This window comes from Prionailurus bengalensis, chromosome D3 (assembly GCF_016509475.1).
Source record: "Prionailurus bengalensis isolate Pbe53 chromosome D3, Fcat_Pben_1.1_paternal_pri, whole genome shotgun sequence".
Taxonomy (NCBI): Eukaryota; Metazoa; Chordata; class Mammalia; order Carnivora; family Felidae; genus Prionailurus; species Prionailurus bengalensis.
Genome location: NC_057356.1, coordinates 1,173,149 through 1,199,927, shown reverse-complemented (window position 1 = coordinate 1,199,927; position 26,779 = coordinate 1,173,149). Strand labels below are relative to the sequence as shown.

Here is a 26,779-nt window from a genome sequence, read left to right as displayed (position 1 = left end):
CCGGGGGCTCAGTCGATTGAGCGCCCGACTGAGTTGATCACGATCTCATGGTTCATGGGTTCGAGCCCTACATCGGGCTCTGCGCTTGGCACGGAGGCTGCTTGGGATTCTCTCTCTCCCCCTTTCTATGCCTGTCTCCCGATCACACCCTCGCTCTTTCCCTCTCTAAAACGAAGAATCTGCCACTCAGCGGGGAGGGAGGGTGAAGTGGGTGATGGGAATGAAGGATTGAGCACCGGGCAGCGCACAGAGGTGTTGTCACTACACTGTGCTCGGGAGAAACTGCTATAACTCTGCGTGTGAGTTAGGTGAAATGAAAATAAAAACTGAAAAAACATGTGTGCCAGGTAAAAAAAAAAAAATACAAGTTAAAAAAAAGGTGTGTGTTTGTAAACAAAAACCGAAGAAGCAGAAAACAAAAGAATCTGCCACGTAATCAAATCCCGTTCCACGCCTCGGGTGTGAACCATCCAGCGTGAGGTGGCGGTTACGTTACAGCACGAACGTGGGCGAGCCCCGCGCCCTCCCTACGCCTCGTCTCCCTTGTCCACGAGGTGGGGAGGGTACGGCCGTTGCTTCTGCACACGGCCGAGGCGGTACCTGGCTTGAGTGGGTCGCTGGAGGGCGTCGGGGACGGCGTCTGCCGGCGGCCAGCAGGCAGCAGGAACCCTGGCGCCAGCCGGGGCGCGCGCCCGCACGAGTGACTCACCACCCTCTCCGCTCCTAGGTTTGAGTTCCTGCAGCCCTGGCACCAGTATAACGCCTATTACGAGTTCAAGAAGCAGTTCTTCCTCCAGAAGGAAGGGGGCGACAGTGCACAGGTGTGTGTCTGCAGGGCAGGGAGGCTCCGGGTTCTGGACGCAGCAGGGATTTTGTGCCTACGGGCGGGATGCGGGAACGGGCTCGCTGAGCCCCTGGCGCGGACGGTCGTGCGCAGCACATGCCGTCTCTACCCTTCCCCGCCTCTCAGAGGTGAAACCGGTGTTTGGGGTCCGTAGTCATAGTTCACTGATGAGCCACGTGGCCTGAACACAGCACCCGCGCTCTCCAAGCGTTTGATGTCCCGGTGGCTGTTATTTGTAACTGCTTTTGGTGGAGGCCACATACCATATTTGTACAACGTCTCCTTCCGTGCATAAAACGTAGACGTGTGTGCACGGCTGACGCGGGAGCTGCGTGGTGCACTCCGGGCCGCAGACTTCGTCCTCGGGCGGCCTGCCCCCGGGCCGCGTCCCCACGTGTGACCCTCAGATCCACTGGACGCTGCTCCTCCTGCCCTTCAAGTGCTGTCCTGTTCCACCCCCCTCGTCACATGGCGCCCTGACGTTTTGTTCAGACCTGCTTTGGTAGATGGCGTAGGCCTTGCTCGCTGTCCGTGGGTTTCTTCTGACTTCGCACCTGTGATCGCTCAGACTGAAGCATATGGCTCACCTGCGGGCAGTGGGCACCGCCCCGAAAGGGTTCTCGTGCATCCGCGTCCAGAGAAAAGGCCGTGAGCATCGGTGCCCGGGTGGTGTTAGAGCTCTAAGACGCGTTCTGTGCTTCCAGAGGGAAAGCCTCACGCGTACTCCCCTTTCCGTTCTGCTGTATCAGACAATGGCAGGTCTGAGTTTCCAAGAGTGCGTTCCTTAGTGCTGCGTGAGCAGTAACATGTGGTCCAGCGGAGTCTGTCGGTCTGTCCGTGACCCACCCTGGGCGGTTCCTTACCGAGCAGCTTATGGTCACGTTTATTGTCTAGGCTGTGTCAGCACCAGAAGAGGCCCCGGCAGAATCTGCCCCTGAAAAGCCAAGTGACGCTGGGGAGGACGGTGTGTGCGAAGACTCGGCCGACACAGGAGGAAGAGGAGGCCCCGGGGGGAAGAAGGAGGCGTCGTCCAGTAAGACGGTTGCAGACGGGAAGCTGGTGAAAGGTACGCTGCTGCCTGTCTTGGCCTTGCGGAGTTCCTTCAAGTTCAGAGAACGGTGCCTCTGGCCGCAGGGCAGGGGAGTCACCGCTGTCAGGTGGTCGTAACAAAGCTTCCGTGCGCCACGGTGCTCTCCTGATCCGGGCCCGTGTGGACCTGAGCTCACGTGAGGTGTCCCTGTTGTGGCAGTTCAGTGAGCACGTTTAGCGTGTCTCAAACGATGTTTCATATCTCCTTGGACTTCTGACAGCACACTTAGGTGCACACTGTTGTACTAGTGAAATCAGTCGTCTTTATTTGTTCAGTGGCATGTCCCGAGGCCTCTACCGGGCAGGACTGCACTCGCTGCATTTGGTTGCCTTTTGTGTTCTTGGAGTTCTTCATCTAGCAAGACAGATGTGCATGGAAGGAAGCCAGTAGAATAAAAAGCGGGGAAAAGCTGACACAGGCACGTTAGCAAAGAAGTAAGCGGTCAAGTGTGTGAAGATGCATTGAGTCCCGCCGTGTGGAGACGAGGAAGCCTGTGGGGAGGAGGGGTGCACGCCGGTGTTGATGGTGTAACGGTGGTCCCAAGACCAGGCTGCCGTCCCCGGTAGAGGCTGTGCAGGCGGGGCTTGGAGTGGCGAGTGGGTCCCGGGGAACAGCCTGGAAGGTGTCCATGGCCAGCTCGTGGGCTCCCAGGGGCCAGATCAGAGGAGCAACTGCATCCAGTTGGGTAACTTTGTGAGGACACTGGGCACAGGACCGCCTGGGGGTGTTGGTGGGACCGCTGGTCAGTCACAGAGCTGCAGGAAGGGGAGTGGGAGAGAGAGTGGGCTCGTGGGGCAGAGGCGGAGGCCAGGCAGGTGCAGGGTTGGGGAGGGCGGCAGGGCCCGGGGGAAGTCCTGTGCTTTGCATTGAGGGGCCTCGTGGCACAGGATGGTGATCCAGACTAACCAGACCGGCCCCGACAGGTGACAGCGGGGAAAGTCGCCAGACCAGACATGCACACAAGGGTCTTTGAGCCTCTCGTTCCAGGACTTACCTGAGCACTCGTGTTCAGTCCCTCACCCTTCCCGGCCGCCTTCAGACGCTCGTTGAAGTAACAGAGGAACGTAATGAGTAGAGAATAAAATCTGTTGTTGCTACGGAAGTGGGGGAGGCTCTTACCGTCCATGTTGCGGGACAAGGCAGCCCGCCCAGAATTTCCCACCCAGGGAAGAGAGGGACACTTCAGGACTCGGTGGCAGTGAGCCCCGGGGGAGCGCACTGTCAGGCAGAGAGGGGACAACAGGTGGCCTGCCCTTGAGCCAGGGCCACCTCCACACCCCCACGGTCGTGTGGCACCTGGGGCAGAAATGTCCTGCTTCTCTCCCACCCGCTGCCCCAGGCCGTCGGCTCCAGACGGGCACCACGGCTTTGACGGCCCTGGCTTGAACCTTAGCGCACAGGCGCCAGGAGCCAGAGTGACTGAGCACCAGGGCCCAGTGCGGCTGGCAGTGTGACCTCCGCGTAGCCCGCTGAGGACCAGCCTCCACGTGGTAAGACAGTGAAAGCCTGAAAGTCAGGCCCGATGAGAAGACAGGTTGAAAATTGTTCTCCTGTCCCAGGCAAGAGGACGGAGGTGGCAGCAAAGCATCCACAGAGAAGAGCAGGCAGTTGTCCCCTGGGCAGAGAACAGGCCTGTTGGTGCATCAGACCCACGTCTGCATCGTAAAAGCCAGATGATTAAGGTGTGTCTGAAATTCTGAATGAGCAGTATTCTGGATGCTATTGGGCACAGACTTTTACAAAGGAATGAGAGAAAGTGAGGACGATGAGAATGTTTCTTCTTCTTGATTTTTTTTTTTTTTTTTGAAGATTTTCTTTTTAAGTAATCTTTACACCCAGTGCAGGGCTCGAACTCCAACCCAAGATCAAGAGCCATACGCTCCACCGACTGAGCCGGCCGAGTGCCCCAGTGAGAATATTTCTTGTCAAAAAATTATCACACGCGGTGAAAACCTCAAATAAAAACCTACATAACCTGGTGTGCTTATGTTGAGAAACAAAAACCATAACGAGCCTTCAACTCGACAACCTAGAAAGAAACTGTAAAGTGCATCTAAGGAAAGCAGGAGAAGGGAATCCATAACAATGAAAGTGGGAACCAGTGAGAAACTGGTAAAGACCAGTAAAACGCGACTGCAGGCTTCCTGCAGAGAAAAGTGGAGGAAACGCACAACACAGTGCGTGAGAAAACAGTCACAGGCATTTGCAGTACGTGGATACTGCGTGTAACTGCATTTGAACAAATCTGGAAATAACTGAAAAAATTCTCTGAGAAAGTGTAAATTGCTAAAATTATCTCAAGAGGCGGCAGCATGACACATGTGTGGGTCTCAGAGAATTTAGGAAGCGTTCACCGTTCAGTGGGGACCACGTTGCAGACAGTCAGCTGGCCGGACGGAGTCGAGGCCAAGCTTGTTTCCCACAAGAGGGCGTGAAACCTGCGGGACTAACGCCACTGCCACGCGCAGGACAAACTAAGGGGTCCGAGCAGCTTGCTAGCGGCCTGTCGGCCCCTCCCCGAGCAACAGGGACACTAATGCCTCGCCACCCAGCCAACGCAGTCAGCCGTGCGAGCAGGCGAGAGCTGTCCTTTGTCTCCGTCCGTAGGTGCTGAAGAAGCATCAGAGTGTCCTCACGCGTGGCTGGGAGAGCTTCTTTACCGTAATAACTGACTCTGTCTTGGGGGGAAAAATAGGATTCCAGATAAAGAATTAAAATGTAAAAATAAGTTCAGTAATCTAAGCGTTGGAAAAGACTTTCTAAGAGTTGAAGCCGTAAATCATAAGGAAAGAATAGTAGGTCTGATGGGGGCAGGACCTGAATAAAGTTAAAGACAAATGTCAAAACGTCGATCGCTAACAGAAGATAGAGGGTTCAAATCCGTACCGTAGAAAGCGCCCATCCACTGACCAGAAGACACTCACTGCAGCGAGAAAACCAGAGACAGAAGATAGGAAAAGATCGCTCACAAAAGAAGAAAGGTAGATGGTCAGTAAATACATTTTTAAAGTGTATCTTCACTGGCAAATGGTGTTTTTTGCCTCTCGGGTTGGTGAAGTTGGAAAGTAATGCTCAGCGAGGGAGGGGCTGCAGGGTGACAGGGACCCGCGTCGGCTCGGTGCAGCATGTGGAAGAGGCCGCCCGGTGCAGGGGCCCCTCTCCGCGTGGATGCCCTCCCCCGCGGAGCCGTGGCTCCACCGGGTATCCAGACCAGGAGTTCATCACGGGGCTCGCCAGCTTTCAGAAATAAAACCTTGGCAATGGTCGTGGGAGACCGTGTAATAAATTGGAACCTCCGGACCAAGAAATAATAGTCCTAATTTTAAAAATGACCTTTGTGGACACAGAGATGTGGGAAGATGCTGCCTGGGGAGCAGAAGCAGGCTGGAACACGGTCCAGTGTGGCCCCGGTTTCGTGTGTGTGCCCGGGAACCATGCAGGTGACTTTCTCCCACATCTGCGCTGTGGTGGATCTTCCGTCCTGTCCGCCTGTGGTTTCAAAGTTTTCCACAGAGAACGTAATGACTTGTGAAGGCTGACGCCAGCAGCAAAGCTCGTTCCCGTGCCCCCGGAAGTCTGGGGACAGGGGGCTCCTCCACGCACGCTGGCTGAGGACTTGCTGCACCGGCCCGGCTCCCGGCCACTTCGGTGCCCACGACAACCCCGCAGCCTGCAGCCCGGGTGAGCGGGCCGTGGCCACGACACAGACGTGCAGAGGTGTGGAGGAGAGAGGCCCGGCAGGCTTCCACCAGCTGAGGCTGGAGGAGAAAGAACGAAGCAGGTGGAAGGAGGCAGAGGCGGGGGAGGGGAGGCTAGCAGTGGGTGGGCCGCGCAGATAGAACCCGGGGCCAGAGCCGGGAGGGCCGGGGGTTCGTCCCCACCGCAGGGAGCCATGGGCGGCCGCAGCAGAGTCATTAGATGCTCAAGTAACCCTTACGCTAAGCAACGGTTTCAGAGCCCTCGCTCTCTGGCTGAGCTAGCACGGGACACTCCTTGGCCTGTTTCACCTCGGTTTCCTCATCTGTACGTAGGGAGCCCAGGGGCGTCTCTGCCGGGCTCGTGGGTGTGAGGTGAGGCCTGCAGGCTGCCCCACTACTCCGTTTGTCTTAAGTCGGTCGAGCGTCTGTGCCCGGTCACGGGGTCTGGCTGCTCTTTGACCTTGCAGGTCACATGCGTAAATACCAGACGTCCACAGTAGGCGTCGCGTTAGCATAGAAAGTGTTCCGGAAGCTTTTGTTGTAAAGTCTCATATTTGTTGATTGCTGACCTTTTGAATTTGGGGTGACAGATGGTTTGAGAATGATCGTTGTGAAGTTATTTTGAGGGGCGCCTGGTGGCTCAGTCGGTTTAGCGTCCCACTCTTGACTTCTGCCCAGGTCATGGCCTTGTGGTTCTTGAGGTCGGGGCGAACCCTGAGTCGGACCGCGCGGATAGCGGATAGCAAGGAGCCTGCTTGGCATTCCCTCTGCCCCTCCCCCGCGCACACACGCTCTTATTCTCTGTCTCTCTCAAAATAAATAAACCATAAAGCTGTTTTGAGATGTAATACCGTAGTCTCAAGTTAATGAGCAATTTTGATTAACACTTAAGTGAATTTTTTTTGCTTTTTAAGCTTTGCCAACCCCGTTTATTAAAGAGATCGTATTCCTGTAGGCAGTAGTTAGCGCTGTCGCCCTTGTTTCCTCACGGAGAATTTCAAGGTGTGTGAGAGCGCCCCACCCGCTCCCGCCGCCCAGCCACAGACCAGGCTTGCCCCTGCCGTCCACTGCAGCCCACCCCAGAGCGTCTTCGGAGGGGGTCCCCGGCATCGTGGCCTTTCATCCGTAAACGATTTGACGTATCTCCCGAAGATGGGACTGTTTCCAGCAGAAGCACAGCACCACGGTTAATACTGACTCTCCAGCAGACCATGTTTGTGACCCCTGTGTGCTCTGTTCTCAGGGGTTGTCGTGCGTCGGGGCGCAGTGTGCAGTCAATCTGAAGCTGTTTTCCATCTGACTTACCAGCTGTGCCTTTCCAAGCGTTTAGGATCTGGGGGTGCTCTCTCTTGGGGTGCTTGTGGACGAAAGGGTTATTGGGGTAGTTACGTGCTTCAAGGCCTGCGTGGTTCTGGAGCCAGAAGTGCAGACGGCGGGAGCCTTGGGGGCCAGCTGGGCCACCCCTCCCCACCTGCGGTCACCGCAGACGCATCCCTTCTAGAACCTGCCCTGTTCTCTTGTGGAAAATCACAAGCACGTGTACAAACAGCGTGGGTGATGGAGCACACCCACCCGGATCCTGCTCCCCCTCGGAGTTGGCTGTTTGCGCCGCACTTTAAAATTTCCCTTCCTTGTCGTTCACTTGAATGTCTTTCATGAGTAATAATTCGTGGTTTTTGAGAGTGAAGTAACACAACGCAAGCAATTAGGTGTTAAGAACCCGCGTCGCTGTGTGTCTGGAGGAGGGGGCTCCGCGGGTCAGTGTTGAGTGGGTGGGGGGACGGGGAGGAAGGCTCCTTCCTCTGGGGCCTTTGTATGTCTCTCACTGAAGTCCCCAAACATTCTAGGGGAGGACTTTGAACCACCTAAGCTTTCGTTACAGTGGGTTGAAAGTCTTGTCACAGCTGCCGAGTGGTCAGAGGTGACGCCCAGCACAGAGCAGGCGCCCGGTAAACCTAAGAAGGAAACAGATCCCGTCACTTGCTTTGTGACAAAAGGCTACCGTGTACGGCTGGGAGTTTTTAGAAATACCTTTTTATAGTGGAGCCGCATCATACGTCTGACTTGTACCAACTCAGCCACGTGCTGAGCCCAAAAAAGAAGGAAAACCCCAAGAGGAAGTGCCCCTTTACCAGTGCAGCGGCCCTGGATGCCACTCTGGGCGTGCTCCTCGCGAGACGCGCGTGGCGGGCCAGCCTCCCCGCGCCCAGCGTGCACTTGAACGGCCCCCTTTGACAACGCAGGCGTTGCCGCCGCCCCCAGAGGCCCCTGGGCGTGAGACGCGGCTGCACCGGGGAGGCCGCCCCGCAGCTGGCGCTCGCGTGGACGGCGGGGCCGTGGGGGCTCTGCTCTGTGCCTCCAGGTACCTAAACGTGCGTCACCATGTTCACTTTTCCCAATAGCTTCATTTGCTCCAATAAGCTTTGCGATCAAGGCCAAAGAAAATGACCTCCTTCCCCTGGAAAAAAACCGTGTTAAGCTAGATGATGACAGTGATGATGATGAAGAAGGCAAAGAAGGCCAAGAAAGTTGTAGCGGCACCGCAAACACGACCCCGGCAGTCGCCCCGCCCTGTGCGGTTGTTGAGGAGAAGCGGCCCCAGCTAACCCAGGAGGAGCTAGAGGCGAAGCAAGGTTTGTCAGCACGTTTTACACCTTCTTGAAAGGCAGGCAGTGGCACAGGACTAGCCTCCTAAGCCCGCAGCACTGGGACGGAGCCCCCAGCCGGGGCACGGCAGGACCTGGGGGCAGCTGGTGCTTGGTGCACGCGGAGAGTTCTCTGTTAGAGCGGTGGGCACTGCCCTTCCTAAGCTCCGGATGCAGCGCCCCCGGCGGCTCGTTCTAGAGAGCGCGTTACTGGGGGGTGGGGGCCGCCTCGGGTCGAATGCTCAGCCCGTGATCCCGGCTCGGCTGATGGACCCAACTAGGAGATACCCTTTCGTGAGGCCTTCTGCCCACAGACAGGCCCTTCGAGAGGACGTGGGCCGGAGCTGGTTTCCAGACTGGGGCTTGTCTTCACAGGTCACAGCCTGGCCACCGCCGGCCCCCGACCACCAGCGGTGTGTGGGAGGGCCTCTCACAGTCTCTTACCCCTAAATAGTTCTGTTTTGCGCTACAGCAGTTAGCAGCTCCCGTCTGTCCTAACTGGTTCCCGGACGTTGCTTTTCCTGCACGTGCACAGACAGGTGACACAACATTTCCAGGTGGCTCCCGAGCGGGCTCAGGCCAGTGCACCGGGTCCCCTCGTGCATGTACCGCTGCGCACAGAACCGTGTGTCGGGACGTGCTCGAACGCAGCGCCCCTTGTCGGGCACGAGCGTTAGGGACCCGTGTTCACGAGAGCCTAAGGCTTTCTGAGGGTCTCATGACTCCGACTCTCCCTGGTGTGGAATCCCATCCACCTTCCGACTTCGATTTTGAGGGTGAAATATTTAAAATCCTAATAGTAAGCATTATGAACCGACTGCCTCACAACTGAGCCTGCCTGGGTTGTTTACTTATCCTGAAATTTGTGTCACGTTAATCTCTTAGAACGACCGCCTTGTATCCCGTGACCCTTTCGCTGCTTGTGAAAACTAAGATAGCCAGGTGTTCGTAGAACAGCACTCGTTCTAAACACCACTTTTTCTGTCGTTCGTTTCTCAAGCAAAGCAAAAGCTGGAGGACCGACTGGCGGCCGCTGCCAGGGAGAAGCTGGCCCAGGCGTCCAAGGAGTCGAAGGAGAAGCAGCTTCAAGCAGAACGTAAAAGGAAGGCGGCTCTGTTTCTGCAAACCTTGAAAAATCCCCTGCCGGAAGCGGAAGCCGGAAAAGTCGAGGACAGTCCTTTCAACGTGGAGGTGAGGGAAAGTCCACATCAGCATCGCGGGTGAGAGTGGGCGAGTGGGGCGTCTCTGGCCACTCGGGTCCCCAGCCCGAGAGGGGGCCGTCAGCAGACCCCGCTCTTCCGCGGGGGCCGGCGTGCTTCCGCCGTGAGTTTGGGGAAGACCCCGTCAGGGTGCCCTGGGCCCTGGGCTTCCCCGGGGGGGCGGGGGGGACAGACGCGTCCAGAGCAAGACCTGTGACGTCTCGGGTCCACATCAGCGTCAGTACTTGAGTTAAAAAAGAAAACAGGCTGTGGTCGCTCCCGCCGTTTCTGGGGAGGGCCAGCACCTCTGCCAGCGTCGCCCTCTGCTCCCGCGGGCTCGGCACGTCCACACACCAGCGTCCCCAAAGTGTCTTTTGTAGTGGCCTTTCCCTGGAACGCAGAAGCAGTCCCGCACTCTTTCCCTTCGGTTCCGTTGACATCTCTGAGAGCCCGAGGCCGTTATTCAGAATAGGTCTTGGCCGCATGCAGCCGCTTGGTCTATTTGTTTTGCGTGGAAAACAGCTCACGGAGTTCAGGCCTCCCTCCTCCTGTTGAAGGCGGAGCCCGCGCTGTCTCCCCTCAGGAATCGGTCCGGAGCCCTCAGGCCTGGCGGGCGGCCTCAGAGCCGGGGTCGGCGAGGAGGGCAGGGAGGGGTGGGCTCCTGCGGGCTGTCCTCGGACCGGCCTCGAGTGTGCGGAGGCGTGGGGGTGCCCAGGGGGATGCCGGGACAGGGCCACCTCCGCTCCTCTCCCTGCACCCCCGAGGCGGGCCACCGGGTGTGGGCCCAGGTGCCCCCAGTCCTGGGCTTCGGGGAGCCACGGCCCTGTGGTGACGGGCCCGGGGAGGCCCGGGACGTAACAGAAGTTGTGCGTGTGGCAGGGGAGCGGACGCAGGGGGGCCCTGGGTGCACTGCCAGTTGCCTGCGTTGTCCGTTGTCCCGGTGTCTTTGATGTGGCGGATAAGAGACCGAGGTAACGGCCGCCTGCATGCGTGGACTCAGCCAGTGCCGCTACACGCTCGCGTCTGTGTCCCAGCGACGCTGTGTTGGAATGCAGGCTCCGTCCCGGCCAGAATTCCTCGTCGTCAACGCGGTTTTTCCCAGCCTGCCGTGTTGCCTGGTCACGGCCCCTGGTCACGGCTCCCTGTGAGCACGAGACAGGCTTCCGCTTAGGCTTTTCTCCTGTGTCTCTTTCTACGCGGCCTTGCCCACCTGCCGGGTTTCCAGCGTGTTTTACGTCTGCACGACGTAGAGATGGGTGTTTATGCTTCCCGTTTGGTCACCAGGTGGATCTTCTTGCGCATCTAGTGGGACAGATTGTGGGTCCTCGATGATTTGAGCAGGAGTGCAGCGGTAGTAGCAGATGGTAATAAACGTCTAACTGCTTTGAAACAGAAATGCTTTAATCACACTGGCAGTTGTCATAACCGGGATTCAACTGGACGGTGATCTCAGCTGAAAGCGGCTTCTGGGGACAGGTTACCCTGCCCGCGTGTGTGTTCTGCGCGCACCCCAGGCTCAGAGGCAGCACGCCCGACCCCCGCTGAGTGGGAGTAGGATTGTCTCGTGCTGGGGACCTGAGCTCAGCGGGAGCAGGTGGCACCCCGGGTCTGTGTGAGCGGACGTGCGCGGGACAGCCCAGAAGGCCCCGGGCCGGAACCCGGCAGGATTTTGCTGTGGCTCATCTGCCCCAGGGGTGTAGCAGGGTCTGCTTTCGCTGTTACTAAAGCAGGGCACGCACGTGTCCAAAACGTTCAGGTGCGAGGGACAGGTACAAAATGGAGAGGAAGTTTGGTTTCCTTCTTGTGTGCTGTTTCACGATTCCTATGGAAATTTCCATTTCTTTTATTTTAGGTTTTTATTTTACAAAATAAACATACGGTTGATTATTATAGTTCCTCTTAAAAAAATTGTTTTAATGTTTATTTTTGAGAGAGAGAGAGAGAGAGAGAGAGAGTGCACAAGCAGGGGAGGGGCAGAGAGAGAGGGAGAAACAGAATCCAAAGCAGCTCCAGGCTCTGAGCTGTCAGCAGAGAGCCCGACACGGGGCTCAAACTCACGAACTGTGAGATCGTGACCTGAGCGGAAGCCAGCCGCTCAACTGACTCAGCCCCCCCAGGCACCCCTCGTTTGAGCCCTTTTGAAGCCCCCTGTGCCGTGGCATGAAGCACACTCCTCTCGTGTGCAGCCGTCACTGCCCTCCGTCTCCAGGACTTTTTCATCTTCCCAAACGAAACTGTCCCGTCAACCACTGGCTCCCGGCCCCCGGCGCCCACATCTCTGCTGTCCGTGTCCATCAGCCTGGCTGGTCCTGGGGCCCTGTGAAAGTGGGGGTCCTACGGTGTCTGTTCCTCAGGGACCGGCTTCTTCGCTTCACGGAACCTCCTTTTTCCAGGAGCCTAATGCTGCATCGGTGTGCGTGCGCTCCATTTCATTCTTTGTGGGTTCTCACGGGAAGCAGATCTATTTCTGTGTGTAGATTTAAGTGTCGCAGTAACAGGACCGGACCCTACACGTTATCCTGGTTTTTCCATCCTCGAAGAGCTGTTTCTGTCCACATCGGGGTCGTGCTCGTTGAGGATTTGCCGGATGCATGACTGCCCGGCCTCTCCCACGTCGGCCCTTAGCCTGACCCGGTCAGTGGTGGGCGTGCACACTGTTCCCGGGGCCTCGCTACCGTGACCGTGGCCACGGTGCTGCTCTGAGCCTGGGTCCTGTCTCGCGCACTCGCTTCGGTGCACGTGTCCATGGGGCGGATGCCGGGCTGTGGAAACGCTGTTAAGTATCTGCTTTCGTGCCCCCGCCAACACCGCTTATCACCAGCCTTTGATCCTCGCCCGTCCGACGGGCGGAAGGACGGCAACTGTGAGGGTCGGCTTGTGTGTGTTCGCCGCGGGGCTGCTGAGTGACTTCACGGCCCGGCGGCATCTTCGGCCCCGGCCCCGAGAGCCGCCTTCAGAGCCTCCCCTCGTTGCCTCCTGGCTGGCTGCCTGTCTCTTCTCTGCCACCAGTGTCACAGACGTTTCTCTTTGTCCACGGGAGTCTGCGCCGCTTGGAACCACGTTGGTTTAAGGAGCACGTGGCTGGACACGATGCGTTCGCCACATCACTCGCTTTGCCACTCGTTGCACAGGCCGCCTGGGGGCCCAGCCCAGCTCACACTTGCACGCACCGACCTGCCTGTCAGGAGAGGGCACGTTATGTATCTGGGGGTAACCTGAAGTGATGTCCTGAGGTGTGTCGATTGACGGGGGCGGATACTGACAGAACGCTAAGTTTTATATGAGTTTTGTGAGACATAAAGATCCACGCAAGTGGTGCTTAGAAATGCCCGTGAACGTCTCACTTTTGGGGTGTGCGTGTGCTCTTAATTCAAAATGAAGGGAAACCGGGGTCTCCAGTTTGAACCCCCCTTGGGTTATGCAGTCATCTGCACAGTGACAGCACATTTCAGGACACCTTCTAGACACCAGCAGTTTGTTCAAGTTAATGATCCTGCGGGGTTTACAGGCTGAACAGGAGTCTGCGAGGAGGTGGGAACAGGAATCTACCACGCGTGCTGAGCCTCTGTTGTTTCCAAGGCACCGAGGCCCTCCGGAAGGTGACTTAGAAGCCTGTGTCTCACCCAGATGCCCACACAACCCCGTTTGTCCCCCAGGACAGTCTAGCGGGGCACAGAGAGCCAACACCAGATGAGCCGTGGGTGATGCCTGGGCCCCCGGGAGGCAGAGGGGCGCACGGCCTGCCGAGGGGAGGGGGGAGTTTGGGTGGGGCCTTGAGGAACCCTGATAATGAGAGTTGACAGATTGGGGGGACCCTCCAGGGCCAGCGGCGCTCAAGTGGTGGCGGTGGGTGCAGCGCAGCGAGGCCCTGACCAGCACCGCGCGGCACGGGGCAAGGGGGGGGGGGGGGGGGGGCGGTGCAGGAGCCGCGTGCTGGGACCAGACTGGGACGCGGACGAGCAAGAGCGGCATTTCCGTGGGAAGCCCGCAGCGGCCACAGCGCAAGGGCAGGACACGATGGCAGTCCGGGCAGCAGTGCCCGAGGCAGGGACCGCACAGAGAGTCCTCCGGGAGGGAGCACCGCCGGTCGGATCAGGGCAGCTGGGTGGCTTCAGGAGAGAGGGAGCGCGCTGCGAGAATGACGCGCAGCCGAGGTTTCAACGTGCGGTTTTAGAGGACGCGATTCCGAGCCTGACATCTCGAGGCGTGTGTGGAATTGTCCCGTTTTATGGTTACTGTAGTGTCGTTTCACACGTGAGGCTTTATCTGGAGATGCGAGTTGGTCTGCTTTCGAGCAGTTCGTTGTGCCGCGGCAGGACGGGACTGGCTCGCTACTGAGCCGCTTAGCGGGCAGGTGCTTACTTCGCTGTGGTTCAGGCACTGAGCCGCGTCATTTCCGGGGTTACTGGAGGGGCGGGGCAGGGCAGGCAGTCTTGAAATTTCTCTCCGTTTCTCACAGACACCACTCAGACCAGCCTGTGCACTGCCTCCCCCGTGGCGGCTTGCCCTCTGGTGCTTTTTGCTGGGGTGTTAACGTTCCACCCCCCACGAGACGGCTCCGCTGGCTTGGTGCTGCCCCGCGCGCACCCGTGGGCACCCCTCCTGCAGCCCTGCACACACCCGTGGGCACCCCCCCCACAGCCCTGCGCGCACCCGTGGGCACCCCCCCCCCCCGCAGCCCTGCGTGCACCCGTGGGCACCCCCCCCACAGCCCTGCGCGCACCCGTGGGCACCCCTCCCACAGCCCTGCACACACCCGTGGGCACCCCACCCCCCCTCAGCCCTGCGCACACCCGTGGTCACCCCCCCCACAGCCCCGCGTGCACCCCTCCTGCAGCCCTGCACACACCCGTGGGCACCCCCCCCCGCAGCCCTGCGCGCACCCGTGGGCACCCCTCCCGCAGCCCCGCGCGCACCCCTCCTGCAGCCCTGCACACACCCGTGGGCACCCCCCACCGCAGCCCTGCGCGCACCCGTGGGCCCCCCCCTCAGCCCTGCACACACCCGTGGGCTCCCCCCCCACAGCCCTGCGCGCACCCCTCCCGCAGCCCTGCACACACCCGTGGGCACCCCCCCCACAGCCCTGCGCGCACCCGTGGGCACCCCCCCCCCCGCAGCCCTGCGTGCACCCGTGGGCACCCCCCCCACAGCCCTGCGCGCACCCGTGGGCACCCCTCCCACAGCCCCACGCGCACCCCTCCCGCAACCCTGCGTGCACCCGTGGGCATCCCCGGCCCCCAGCCCCGCGCGCACCTGTGGGCACCCCTCGGCTGCTCGTTGGCTCATTGATTGCAGTGCGCAGGGCGGCCTGGCCGGGTGCCTTCTGCAAGCAGAGCAGGGAGGTCTGGCGTCAAGAGGTATGTGAGCCAGGCGGCGGAGACTCTGGTTAACCCAGGAGCGGCAATCACGCGCAAAGCCGTTACTTTCCAAGACACGCTGTCCAGTACGGTGCACGGTGGCCACTCGCCATCCGTGGTCATTTAAACGTAACCTAATAGGAATCAAATAAAATTCAAAATTCAGGTCCTTGACCGTGTTAGCCACATTTCAAGTGTTCAGTAGCCACACGTGGCTGACGGCTAACTGCAGGGGACAGTGCAGAGACGGCGTCCCTACCGCTGCAGCGGAGTGCGGACTAAACAGCTAGTTGTTTTATTGCGTGGCTGCTGTGGTTGCCCGTGTCAGAAACCTGCCCCGCTGCCCCCACGTGGCTTCAGCAGCAGCAGCAGGACGTAGTGGGGCTCACACTCTGAGTCGTGAGGGCAGCGATGCCCCGAGGATTCCTCTCCAGGCACAGCCCCCCGCTGACCGGCTGTGTCCTCCCGCCACGCCACCCACGGCCCGGGACCCTGCTCCACACTCCACGCTCACGTGGACGTTCTGGACAGCTCGACCTGGGTCGTGTGCTTCTCCCTCAACCTGGCACGATGACCAAGGAGATGGAACGTTCTGGTCTGTCTCCTGCTCAAAGTGAGCCTCCTCCGGTATTCGTGATGGAGGGGGGAGGAGGCACAGAGGGCCGGCACCCCCACAGTGTCTGCACGGCTGCCAGAGCGGCTGCCAGGCTGTGGAGGGAGCCGGCGTCCACTGCTCACGTTCTCCTGAAGGGGGTGGCCCGCTCGTCGGGGTCCCTGACACATGCCGACAGAGCCTGCGCCCAGCACTTGCGCCCTGGGACCTGCTGCTGGGCTGCAGGGACTGTGCAGGTGGTGTTTGTTACCCTTTTAGTCCTTCATTCTCAAGTCTGATTACTGGGTTTCTGAATATTCTCTTGTTGGTACCTGTAAGCTGAGGTCATCACAGTGAATCCTCTCCATTCAGTTGGGCAGAGGCCCCCATATTAAGGGTGAAGGATAATCGTTTTATTAGAATAAGTAGATCTCCTGACTTCGGCTCGGGTCACGATCTCGGGGTCTGTGAGTTCAAGCCCCACGACGGGCTCTGTGCCGACAGCTCAGAGCCTGGAGCCTGTTTCAGATTCTGTGTCTCCCTCTCTCTCTGACCCTCCCCCATTCATGCTCTGTCTCTCTCTGTCTCAAAAAAATAAAAAAGGTTAAAAAAAAGTTAAAAAAAAAAAAAACAACACAAGAATAAGTAGATCTCCTGAGTCGATTACGAGGAATGTTGAAAATGTTGGCCTGATTACCTGTTGCATCAAAAGGAGCAGTAAACTTCAGGCACAGTGGGGTACCGCGATCACAGAGAAGCAGTAACGATGCTCAGAGGGAGGAGTTCTCGGGTCAGCAGTAGGAATATAAACAGAAACCCAGCCCGTGAGCTGCCGGGCACCCTCCCTGTGTCTCTGGCGGCCTGGTGCCCGGTGACCGACAGGGCCACGTGCTCCCACCCCTCCTTGGGAGGGCAGCGCTGAGTGCCGCGGCTCTGTCCCCTGCGGAGGTCCCCCCAGAGCAGGCTGCTGGCTCAGGCCGGAACGTCTGCCTCGGCTTCCCCGGGAGCCCCCTGCCCAGGCTCAGGAAGGACAGATTCTGGTTGTGGCCCCGCGCCCACTCGCCTGTCACACGGGCCCTGCGTGCCGTCCCCGGGTGCCGGCTGCCAGCTCGATCCCTGGCTTCAGTCTTGCCCTTTGCACAACTTGTGTCCCTAATTTATCGGGAGTCTGAAAACACACCCCAAGCTGGTTTTCCCACTGTGCAGCTGGTGTGCCACCAGCCGGCACAGCCAGGCCCTGCCCCGCAGCAGGACACGGGGGGCCGGGCGGAGCCCCCTCATCCGGCCTCTAGAGCTGCCTGGCGTCCTGCGCGGTTTCTTGCGTTCTCGGCTTGCAGTGCCGTTTATTCTGCCCAGCGCCAGAGCAGACGCGGGGGCTCTTAGACATGGAGGTGGTTTCCTGTCGGGTGTTGAGATGGGCTCCCTGAGCCAGCACAGGCCGAGCCTTACAGACATGCGGGCATCGCTGCCGCCTGGAAGGCGGGGAGTGAGGACCAGAGTGGGCAAAGCAAGGTCTGTGCCTTCCTCCCAGCGGCTCCCGGTTCCTGAGTTACTAGACGTGCAAGAACCCGCTTAGGCAGGGCGCTTTGGGAGCAGGGGGGTTCTCGAGCGTCTCGGGTTCTGCTCACCCAAGGCCAGGTGGGAGACAGAGCCAGGAATGGCCGAGGGGTGAGCGCATCTCTTCGGATGAGTGCCTTGCATTTTCTCTTCAAGACGAGGAAGCAGGATAGCTTTAGTAGGAAGCGCTGTCCTGGTCAGCCTTGTCCCCACAGAGCACGGGGACGCAAGGAGAGGAAGGGAGTGGTCGCAGAGTTGCACCGACCCTCCCCCCCGTTGGGCTGCAGCACCTGCCTGGCCTTGTTCCCAGAGTCTCCCACCCGAATCCGCAAGGCGCACGGTGACAAATCTCAGGGTGCAGGATTCTGTGCGTGTCTTGAGGTGTCGCGTTTAATGACTGCAGGTAAAGGTCATTCAGAGTGAACTGGAGAGTGACCCTGCTCGGGGACTACGGGTGGGTGGCCCCCGGGCACCAGGACAATGGGAAAGGAAGGTTTCAGGGGTTCCAGTTTTGATGGGTATTTTTTTTTTTTATAAACTCATTTCTTCGTTTTACAATTTGACGTGGACAAACTAGTGTCAGTGGAAGTGGGATCGCCATCCCGTGTTTAAAGGTCGAGCACTGTTCCGCCGTCCAGATGTACCACGTGGAACCGGGACCCCGACGCCCGTTACAGAGTGCCGTGACGTGGGGCCTCGGGCGTGCGTCTTGCACGCTTGGGTGGATGCTCTTCGGAAGACATTCCTAGAGATGGCATTACCCTGGGTGAGGCTCACAGCTGACGGATCGCCCACCTCCCGGTCTGCGTGCAGGTGTTCTTTGCAGTGGGGATTCTCTCTGCGTCGGTTCACTTGGATAAAGGCATTTATGGTGAACAGGAGTCTGTCGAGCGTAGTCCTGTGCCAACTCAGCACGTGAGGAGCCTGGCGTGTGCCCGGGGGGTTGTCTGGTTAACGATTGCTGTGTGAACTGTGTTCTCCCCGGGGTCACCGAGCCGTGACAGGCGTGCAGCACCACACGTGTGCAAGGTCTCCGGCACGATGACTTCGCTTAGATGTGTTGCGGGATCGTGACCACGGTAGGTGTAGTTAATATCCATCAACTCACACAGATACAGGGTGGAAAGAAGGCAGGGTTTTTTCTTTTGACAGAGTTCTTTGAATCAAAGGGATGTCTTTTCATTCAGATCTTCTTTAAAAATTATTTTCAGACTGGTGTAGAGATTCATAAAAGCCTAATCATAACTGGAGGCTCAAGAATCTCTCTGTTGATGCGAAGTCACGATTATTTATGAAGGAGCAAGTGCAGCTCTTTTCTTAAACAGTGTCCTTGGAGCCACGTTCCCGTCATCAGATCCATCACCGCCGGGTGGGGCTGGCGAACGACCATCTGGGGAGACCGTCGCTCATACGCTTGGTGTTTACAGAGCCACCATTTCCCTGGAGACACTGGGGCGACGTTTTAGAGCCATAAAAAGGGACGTGGTCTTCTCTAGGAGATGCTAGTACATTATTGGTGTGAATAACGTGTGTGAATAATTTCAAGCCCAAGTTGAAGCTTTATAAAGATGCGTTCACAAGTGTCTTGTTCTCCTTATTAACATCTGGAGATTTTCTTTTGTTCCCAGGAAACCAGTACTGGGCCCTGTCCTCTACTGACTGGAGGCAGACCTCTGCCAACTTCAGACATCAAACCCCCCGAAGGGCCCTCCAGCAAAAGTAAAGACCCCCCGAGAGAAGAAGAGAAAGAGAAGAAAAAGAAAAAGCACAAAAAGCGGTCTCGAACAAGATCACGCTCCCCCAAGTACCACTCGTCATCCAAATCCAGGCCTCGGTCCCACTCGAAAGCCAAGCACTGTCTCCCCAGTGCCTACCGGACGGCGCGGCGCTCCAGGTGGGTGTGCAGGGCGCTCCTGGCACGGGTCTGCTGTGGGTGCTGGGTCCTCCGTCCCCAGAGTGGCAGGCCTGGCAGAGACGAGCGAGCGCGGACCTCGTGAGTGCTCACGTGTGGATCAGCTTGCCAACCCAAATGACATCTTTTCAAGATGTCTTCTGTTTAATTTCCAAAACTCATCAACTACTGACAGTTTTTTAAAAAATGGATTTATTTAAATGTTAACAGGTCTTAGAGGCGGGCCCAGCACATCGGTTCGTGTGTGAAAACTCACAGGGGTGGGGTCTTTTGTTTGAACGCGTGGACTTTCCTATGCTAATGCCTGTCGAGTGCATAAATGTAATGGAAGAGATCCGGACCGCTTGGGCTGTGCGCAGCCCCTGCATGCGCGTGCAAGGAGGGAGGCCCGGGCGTGCCCGTCCACGTCTCAGCTGATTTGTGTCCAGACCTCCCGTCAAGAGGCACTGTTTAGCCAGAAGCCACCTTCACAAGGTGTTTGAGAAAGCATAAGATTTCAAGCCACGATACGAACATGACCCTTAACGAGTCACAGTATTTACTGTTTAGTACAGCCGGGGTTTTTTTTTTGGTCTTGTTTTCCGTTTTCCGTTTGTTTTTCAAGTGGTTTATAGGAGGTTTGGAAAGCAAACCTCTGGTTTTAAAACCTGCGTCTCACATTGCGATCTGTTAGTAAGTGTTGACTGGACTTGGCTTGCTTTCTCTGGCCCGACGCTCGGGCTGGCGGGGTCTCGTTGGTCCGCTGTAACTGATGCTGGTTTTCCTTTCCAGGGAAATGATGGCTGCGCTGCTCTTTTGATGCTTAAAGCGAAGTATGCTCGTGCACATTTGCCTCTGAATATATCCTAAAAACAACATGCTTTCCCTATTTTTACTCACACCAGACCTCAGAGGCTTGACAAGTATTTACACTTACTTATCAACAGTGAAATTGCACTTGCCTCCACGATAAACAATTTTGATCCTTGGTGTCTGCGATTTTAATAGTGCTCTAGAAGTTCCGTCATCACACACACCCCCCAGACACGCATATTCATATAGGCACACGCACCACACACGCCCATGCAGATACCCAGACACCCACACACCTTGCCATTTTTCCATAAAACGAACAACTTTGCTGACGTGGTTTCAGTGTGTAGACGCCCCCAGGAATTTGTATGTATACAAAAGACATTTTAAAGTTTCTTTTTCGAGAGAGTTCTTTCTGACGAGCCGCCCTCCAAGCAGGAACGGAACGCGCCCAGTAAACTCCTGGCCGGGTGTCCTTCGCTGCAGGGCTCTGACGGCGGAACGTAACTGACTCCTCATCCCTGGTCTGGGGTCCTGTGTGTGCTCTCGGCGGCTGCGGGCCGTGCGCGGTCCAGGCTTTGCTGGCGCTGGCCTCCAGGGGCCCGAGCGCGCTTGGTGTTCTCGGCAGTGAATTGTTGCCATGTGGAAAATAGTGAAGTTGTAACCGAATATTGACGTTGTTAATGAGACGTCATGATTTTTTCTTTAACTGTCTATCTTTTCAGGTAGGGTTACCCATTACAGACATAACGTCTGCGTAGGACCCGCCAGGCTTGCTTCTTAAGGCTGGCACACACTTGAATGGCTGTTTCGTACAGACTCCTGCCAGCCCCAAGTGCTCCGTGTTCCCACTCGTGGTAGGCTGCTGCGGTTGAAACATTTTCTTTTACGTGTCACGTGACTGAAGTTTTACGTAAGATGTAGAAAGTCAAGGTTACAACGCCCTTTTCTAGCAGAAGTGATCTGTATGTTAACGCAGGGAACGTTTGCGTGCCTGGGTCCAGGGACACATTCCGTCCGAGGTATAGGTGATTCTGGGTCCCCAGAGGTGACTCACTCATAGAAGAATCTTCAGTTTTGAAAACCAACACGTTGCTTCTCAGAAGGCACAGTCACTACAACAACATGGCGTTTAGTGTCTCTTAAATCAACATTGATTAGAGGAACCTGGGTGGCTCAGTCAGTTAAGAGTCTGACTTCCGCTCAGGTCATGATCTCACAGTTTGTGAGTTCGAGCCCCGCGTCGGGCTCTGTGCTGACCGCTCAGAGCCTGGAGCCTGCTTTGGATTCTGGGTCTCCCTCTCTCTCTGCCCTTTCTCTGCTCGTGCTGTCTCTCAAAAATAAATTTAAAAAAAATGTTAAATCATAACTTATTGAAGTATAAGATTTTTCTTCTGTTTTTTATTTTTATATCACATTAGGTTCTCTGCCTTAAGTGGAATGAAGAAGTACTCATGTGCTTTATTGCCTAAAAATAAGATTCGGCTTTAATAGCTTAGGTATTTTTTTTGTTGGTAATTTTTTTTTATTTTTTTTGTTTTGTTTTTTTAATTAGTTTTTTCTTTTTAATTTACATCCAGGGTATTTAGCATATAGTGCAACAATGATTTCGGGAGTAGATTCCTTAGGGCCCCTTACCCGTTTAGCCCTTCCCCCCTCCCACAACCCTCCAGCAACCCTCTGTTTGTTCTCCATATTTAAGAGTCTCTTATGTTTTGTCCTCTCCCTGTTTTTATATTATTTTTGCTTCCCTTCCCTTATGTTCATCTGTTTTGTCTCTTAAATTCCTCGTGTGAGTGAAGTCATATGATATTTGTCTTTCTCTGACTAATTTCACTTAGCATAATACTCTTCATTTCCATCCACGTAGTTGCAAATGGCAAGATTTCATTCTTTTTGATTGCCGAGTAATACTCCATTGTATATATATACCACATCTTCTTTATCCATTCATCCATCGATGGACATTTGGGCTCTTTCCATACTTTGGTGGTTGTCGATAGCGCTGCTATAAACGTGGGGAGGCCTGTGTCCCTTCGAAACAGCACACCTGTATCCCGTGGATAAATGCCTAGTAGTGCAATTGCTGGGCTGTAGAGTAGTTCTGTTTTTAGCTTTTTGAGGAACCTCCAGACTGTTTTCCAGAGTGGCCGCACCAGTTTGCATTCCCACCAGCAGTGCAAGAGGGTTCCCCTTTCTCTGCATCCTCGCCAACATGTGTTTTTGCCTGAGTTGTTAATGTTAACCATTCTGGCAGGTGTGAGGTGGTACCTCATTGTGGTTTTGATTTGTATTTCCCAGATGATGAGTGACATTGAGCGTTTTTTCATGTGTCGGTTGGCCATCTGGATGTCTTCTTTGGAGAAGTGTCTATTCATGTCTTTTGCCTATTTCTTCACTGAATTATTTGGTTTTTGGGTGTTGTGTTTGATAAGTTCTTTGTAGATTTTGGATACTAACCCTTTATCTGATAATGTCGTTTGCAAATATCTTCTCCCATTCTGTCGGTTGCCTTTTAGTTTTGCTGATTGTTTCCTTCGCTGTGCAGAAGCTTTTTATTTTGATGAGGTCCCAGTAGTTCATTTTTGCTTTTGTTTCCCTTGCCTCCGGAGACGTGTTAAGTAAGAAGTTGCTGCAGCTGAGGTGAAAGAGGTTTTTGCCTGGTTTCTCCTCGAGGATTTTGATGGCTTCCTGTTTTACATTTGGGTCTTTCATCCATTCTGAGTTTATTTTTGTGTAGGTGTAAGAAAGTGGTCCAGGTTCATTCTTGTGCATGTCGCTGTCCCGTTTTCCCAGCACCACTTGCTGAAGAGACTGTCTTTATTCCTTTTTTTTTTTTTAATTTTTTTTAACGTTTATTTATTTTTGAGACAGAGAGAGACAGAGCATGAACGGGGGAGGGTCAGAGAGAGAGGGAGACCCAGAATCCGAAGCAGGCTCCAGGCTCCGAGCCATCAGCCCAGAGCCCGACGCGGGGCTCGAACTCACGGACCGCGAGATCGTGACCTGAGCCGAAGTCGGACGCTTAACCGACTGAGCCACCCAGTCGCCCCAAGACTGTCTTTATTCCATTGGATGTTCTTTCCTGCTTTGTCAGAGATTACTTGGCCATACGTTTGTGGGTCCATTTCTGGGTCCTCTATTCTGTTCCATTGATCTGAGTGTCTCTTCTTGTGCCAGTGCCATACTGTCTTGATGATGACAACTTTGTAATACAGCTTGAAGTCTGGGATTGTGATGCCTCCTTCTGTGGTTTTCTTTCTCAAGATTGCTTTGGCTAATTCGGGGTCTTTTCTGGTTCCGTACAAGTTTTAGGTTGGTTCTAGCTGTGTGAAGAATGCTGGTGTTACTTTGGTAGGGATTGCAGGTATTTTTAAACTATAATCTTGTAAGACTGAAATTAAGGTCATCTTTAGAAGTTTTGATAAGATCACCTCTGGTGTTTGTTTTTGGTAAGTCAGTCTGTATGCGGCTTCTGAATGGGGGCTCCAGGCAGAGGTCTGTGCCTCGCCATTTCGAGGTATCGGGTGCTGGGTCCACAAGGCTGCTCGCAGCCTCAGGGCTTCTGCTTGGGGAGGAGCTGGGGATGAAAACGACATTTTCTAAGTCTTATTTAACATTGAAAACCAACTCTAGCTCGCCAAATTGGGGCCAAATTTGTAATTCCTTACCGTGCTCCCCGTGGTAAAGTGCAAAGCAAACCAGCGATGGTAATGAGTTTCACGTCCCGCCCCCGCATGGCTGATGCTGCGCGAGCTGGTGCCAGCCAGCCATTGGCCGGCCGCTCTCCTTCCGAGGCGCAGACCCAGACCTAGGGGGCGCCCGCAGGCGGGGAGAAGCCCAGGGTGCTGCCCGGCCAGGACCTGCGCTGCTCGGGCAGGTCCGTGCGGGCCCTGGTAGCGGGGCGGGCTGCCGTGGGGAGGAAGCAAGGTTTCGGGAGCAGGGTTTGCTCTGCCTTCGTGTGTGAGGCCCTTGTGATTGCCCCGGACACGGTGCCCGAGCTGCCCACGCGGGGTCTGCTTCCTGCACGTGTTGTGGTAGCAACGTGGCCCGCCTGCTGGACAGAATAAAAGCGTCAACGCTTCTTTAGTTAAAGTAAAATCCAAGTGTTGTCTGATGGAGCGGACCGCCCCGGTGCCGGACGGGCCTCTTTCCCAGATAACTTCAGGGCTGCCGGTGACGGCCACCTGATCCCAGTGGTCTGCGGCGTGGCCCTGTGTCAGCGCTCCGGGCTTGCGGGCTGTGCGCACTCCCTCGCTCTTCCTGACTTTCGGGTCTGTTATGGAGCCTTCCCCGGGGCTCTGGTGCCGCCCTGCCCGGCACCCCTCGTTCTGAAGGAGAAGCGTGTGTCTCCGTGTCGCGGTTCCCCGGCCTCCGCGGACACGGTGCGCGCGGAGCCCAGGCCCGGGACTCTCGAGGGAAAACCTGGTAAAATGTCAGGGTGTCTGACTGACCTCCCCGTTGTAATTGTCACATACAGGTCTTGGGACGGGTCTGCAAAAAAAAAGCAACACTGTTTCGTGAGCTGGAGGTGAGCCCGAGCCCATGACCGCTTACCTGGAGCAGGCTCATTCCGTGGCGGGTATTTTTCACGAACGGCTCAGGGTTTTCTCTGTGATGCCGGAGGGTGGGATGTGACGATGAACTGATCTTTAGAACGACAGCGTGTGTTATTTGGGAGGTTTTAGTGCAATTAAATTGATTCTGTGTGGAATCCTTTATGGCAAAATCAAACCGCTCCTCATATTATTTTTGACTGGGTTGTCATAGAAACAGAACAAAAAGAAACGGGGTTTTTTTGGTGCAGGTTTCTGCTCACCATACGTCTCCCTGAAACGGTAATTTCACTGAATGAACAAACACTAAAACAAGAGTCCAAAACCCATCATCACGGGACCCCCTCGGGGGGCCTTGGCCCCCAGCGCGCGAGGGTCTCGTCGAGTGGCGAGCTGTCGCTGCCCGCGGGCCTGGCTGCCGTGTGCGGCCCACGTCGCTGCACAGACAGAGCGAGCGTCTCTCCAGGCACACAGAGAGGAAGAATAACATATTTTAACAGGTGGTTTTGCATCCGGAGAATCTCATAGACTTACATCGTCCACTCTAATCCCCACGAGAGGCGGCAGGTTCTGGATTGAGCCGCCACGGCCTGTCCTTGGTTCGCGCTGAGGGGCCCGACGGCCATTGTGGACGGGAGACGCTTCCAGGCTCTAGTTTCGTGGCGCTCTGGCTTCTTCCCGTTGCCAGCACTCAGGACGCACAGAAACAACTCGCTTGGATTTCACTGCTTCTCTTGCGTCCTTCTGATAGAGATGTCAGTGAGCTGAAAACTGCTGAGGGAGGGAGGATGCGCAGAGGCCAGGGGAAGGCCAAGAAGCCGCAGGCCTGAGTCAGCCGTAAATCACCGGGTCCGATCTGGGGTCGGGGAGGATCGGGGCTGCTGACCGTGGGCACCCGCAGCACATACTCCGGCCGCAGGAGTGTTGCACGCTGGTTAAGTTCAGCATCAGTGGGACAGGTGTCCCGGACGGGGGAGCAGAGTCTGACTCCGCCTCGGAGTCTGATCCGGTTCCACGTCGGGAGAGTGGTAAGGCCGGGGGAGGGGGGCCCAGAAGGACAGATGGGGTGCTGGCCAGACAGACAGCAGAGCAAAACGCCTTGTCTTCCTCTGCCCAGGTCCCGGTCCCGGTCCCCTCGGAGAAGAGCGCACTCTCCTGAGAGACGGAGGGAAGAGAGGAGCGTCCCCACCGCCTACCGGATGAGTAACAGTCCGGGCGTCAGCCGGAAGCGGACCCGGTCCAGGTGGGGGTCTGTGAGCTCACAGAGCGTGTACAGGAAGTGTGCAGATGGGGCACATGCTCGGAGGCGGGGCTGGGGACACCCAGCGGCTGTCCCTCGGACCCTGAGCCCTTCTGGTGACTCCGAGCGCAGGCGGCTCCGTCGTGCCGGGGTCCGGTGGCTTCTGGCACGCCCTGCACCGGCCCCCACGTGGAGCCGCTGCGGGCCCCACACGCACCCTGCTGACAGGGAAGGGAGTGTGGGGACACTGGACAGGGGAAGTGAGGGAATGCCTGCTGCCGCCCAGGGAGCAGGTGGCCGTGGGCCGGTGTTCCTGAGCGTCGACCCCTCAGCCACCACGCCTGGCCCCGGGGCCTCTGTCCCAACCAGCCGGCGTCCCCAGCTGCCCCTCCTGGGGAGGGACTCCAGGGCCCCACACGGAAACCCCTGCGTCCCTTGAAGGACACGCCCAGGCCATCTGTGCCTCCCTGGGGCACGTGGTGGACAGGCCAGAGCGTGCTGAGTCCTCCCGTCCAGCCGGGGTGCTGCCCGCTGACCGCTTTGCGTCACTCAGCCTCTTTGTTTCCATCCTCCCTGGAAGGGAGCGGCCTCACTGGTGCGTCTCTATGCGGGAGCCCGCAGCCCCGGCTCCGCCAGCTGGGCGGGGAGCAGCACGCCCGACACGGAGGGGCCCAGAGGGGCGGGGCAGGTTCCCTACCTGCTGCCGCGGGTGTGTGAGTCCAGACACGCGGGGTCCCTGAACCTCCCCGACCGCAGAGCCGAGTGGCAGGTGTCGAGAGCCCGGCGGTCACCTGCTCCCGCCCTTTTGACGGTACCTGCAGCGGCCGCGGGTCCGAAACGACGTTTCTACCGGAAACCTGTCCCTGCCATGTGGCGGGTTACGTGACCGCTCCGTTCCCTGGTGAGACGTGATCTCTTGCCCTTCAGACGGCAGTCAGCCGAGGAGCTGCAGGGCTCGCAGGGTCCGGCAGGCGGGCTCGGGCACGCCCGCTCCGTGCACTTGGCGGCTGCCGCTTCGTCCCGCCGGGAGCACCGGGGCGGCGTGGCGACAGTGGGAGGGCATTTCCGCGGGTGCTCCCTGAACACACGGAATCCGTCGTCCCCCTTGGTGGACGTAAAGGGCAAATAGACGGCCTCAGGTTAATTCCTCGTAACAAAAGATCTCTCCTGGCAGGTGCTTTCTTGCTCTGCCCTCAAATTAACCTTCACGTTAAATGAGCGATCTCGGGAGAAGGCGCTGGTTTTATCCAGAGTCCTGAGACCTCGTGTGCTCACTGCAGCTTTAACGAGTCGTACA

General features: G+C 56.9%; 1 protein-coding gene across 2 annotated transcripts in view; it reads left to right on the top strand.

Moving 5' to 3' along the window:
• The window catches only part of LOC122470104 (splicing factor SWAP), a 69,696-nt gene that overhangs the window by 32,677 nt on the left and 10,240 nt on the right, over positions 1-26,779 (top strand). For both annotated transcript variants that reach the window (XM_043557275.1, XM_043557277.1), the window contains 6 exons: positions 728-821; positions 1,739-1,910; positions 8,035-8,265; positions 9,278-9,468; positions 18,611-18,876; positions 25,360-25,485. In XM_043557275.1, the coding sequence (XP_043413210.1) occupies positions 728-821; positions 1,739-1,910; positions 8,035-8,265; positions 9,278-9,468; positions 18,611-18,876; positions 25,360-25,485 (1,080 nt within the window). The remainder of the gene's footprint in view (positions 1-727; positions 822-1,738; positions 1,911-8,034; positions 8,266-9,277; positions 9,469-18,610; positions 18,877-25,359; positions 25,486-26,779) is intronic.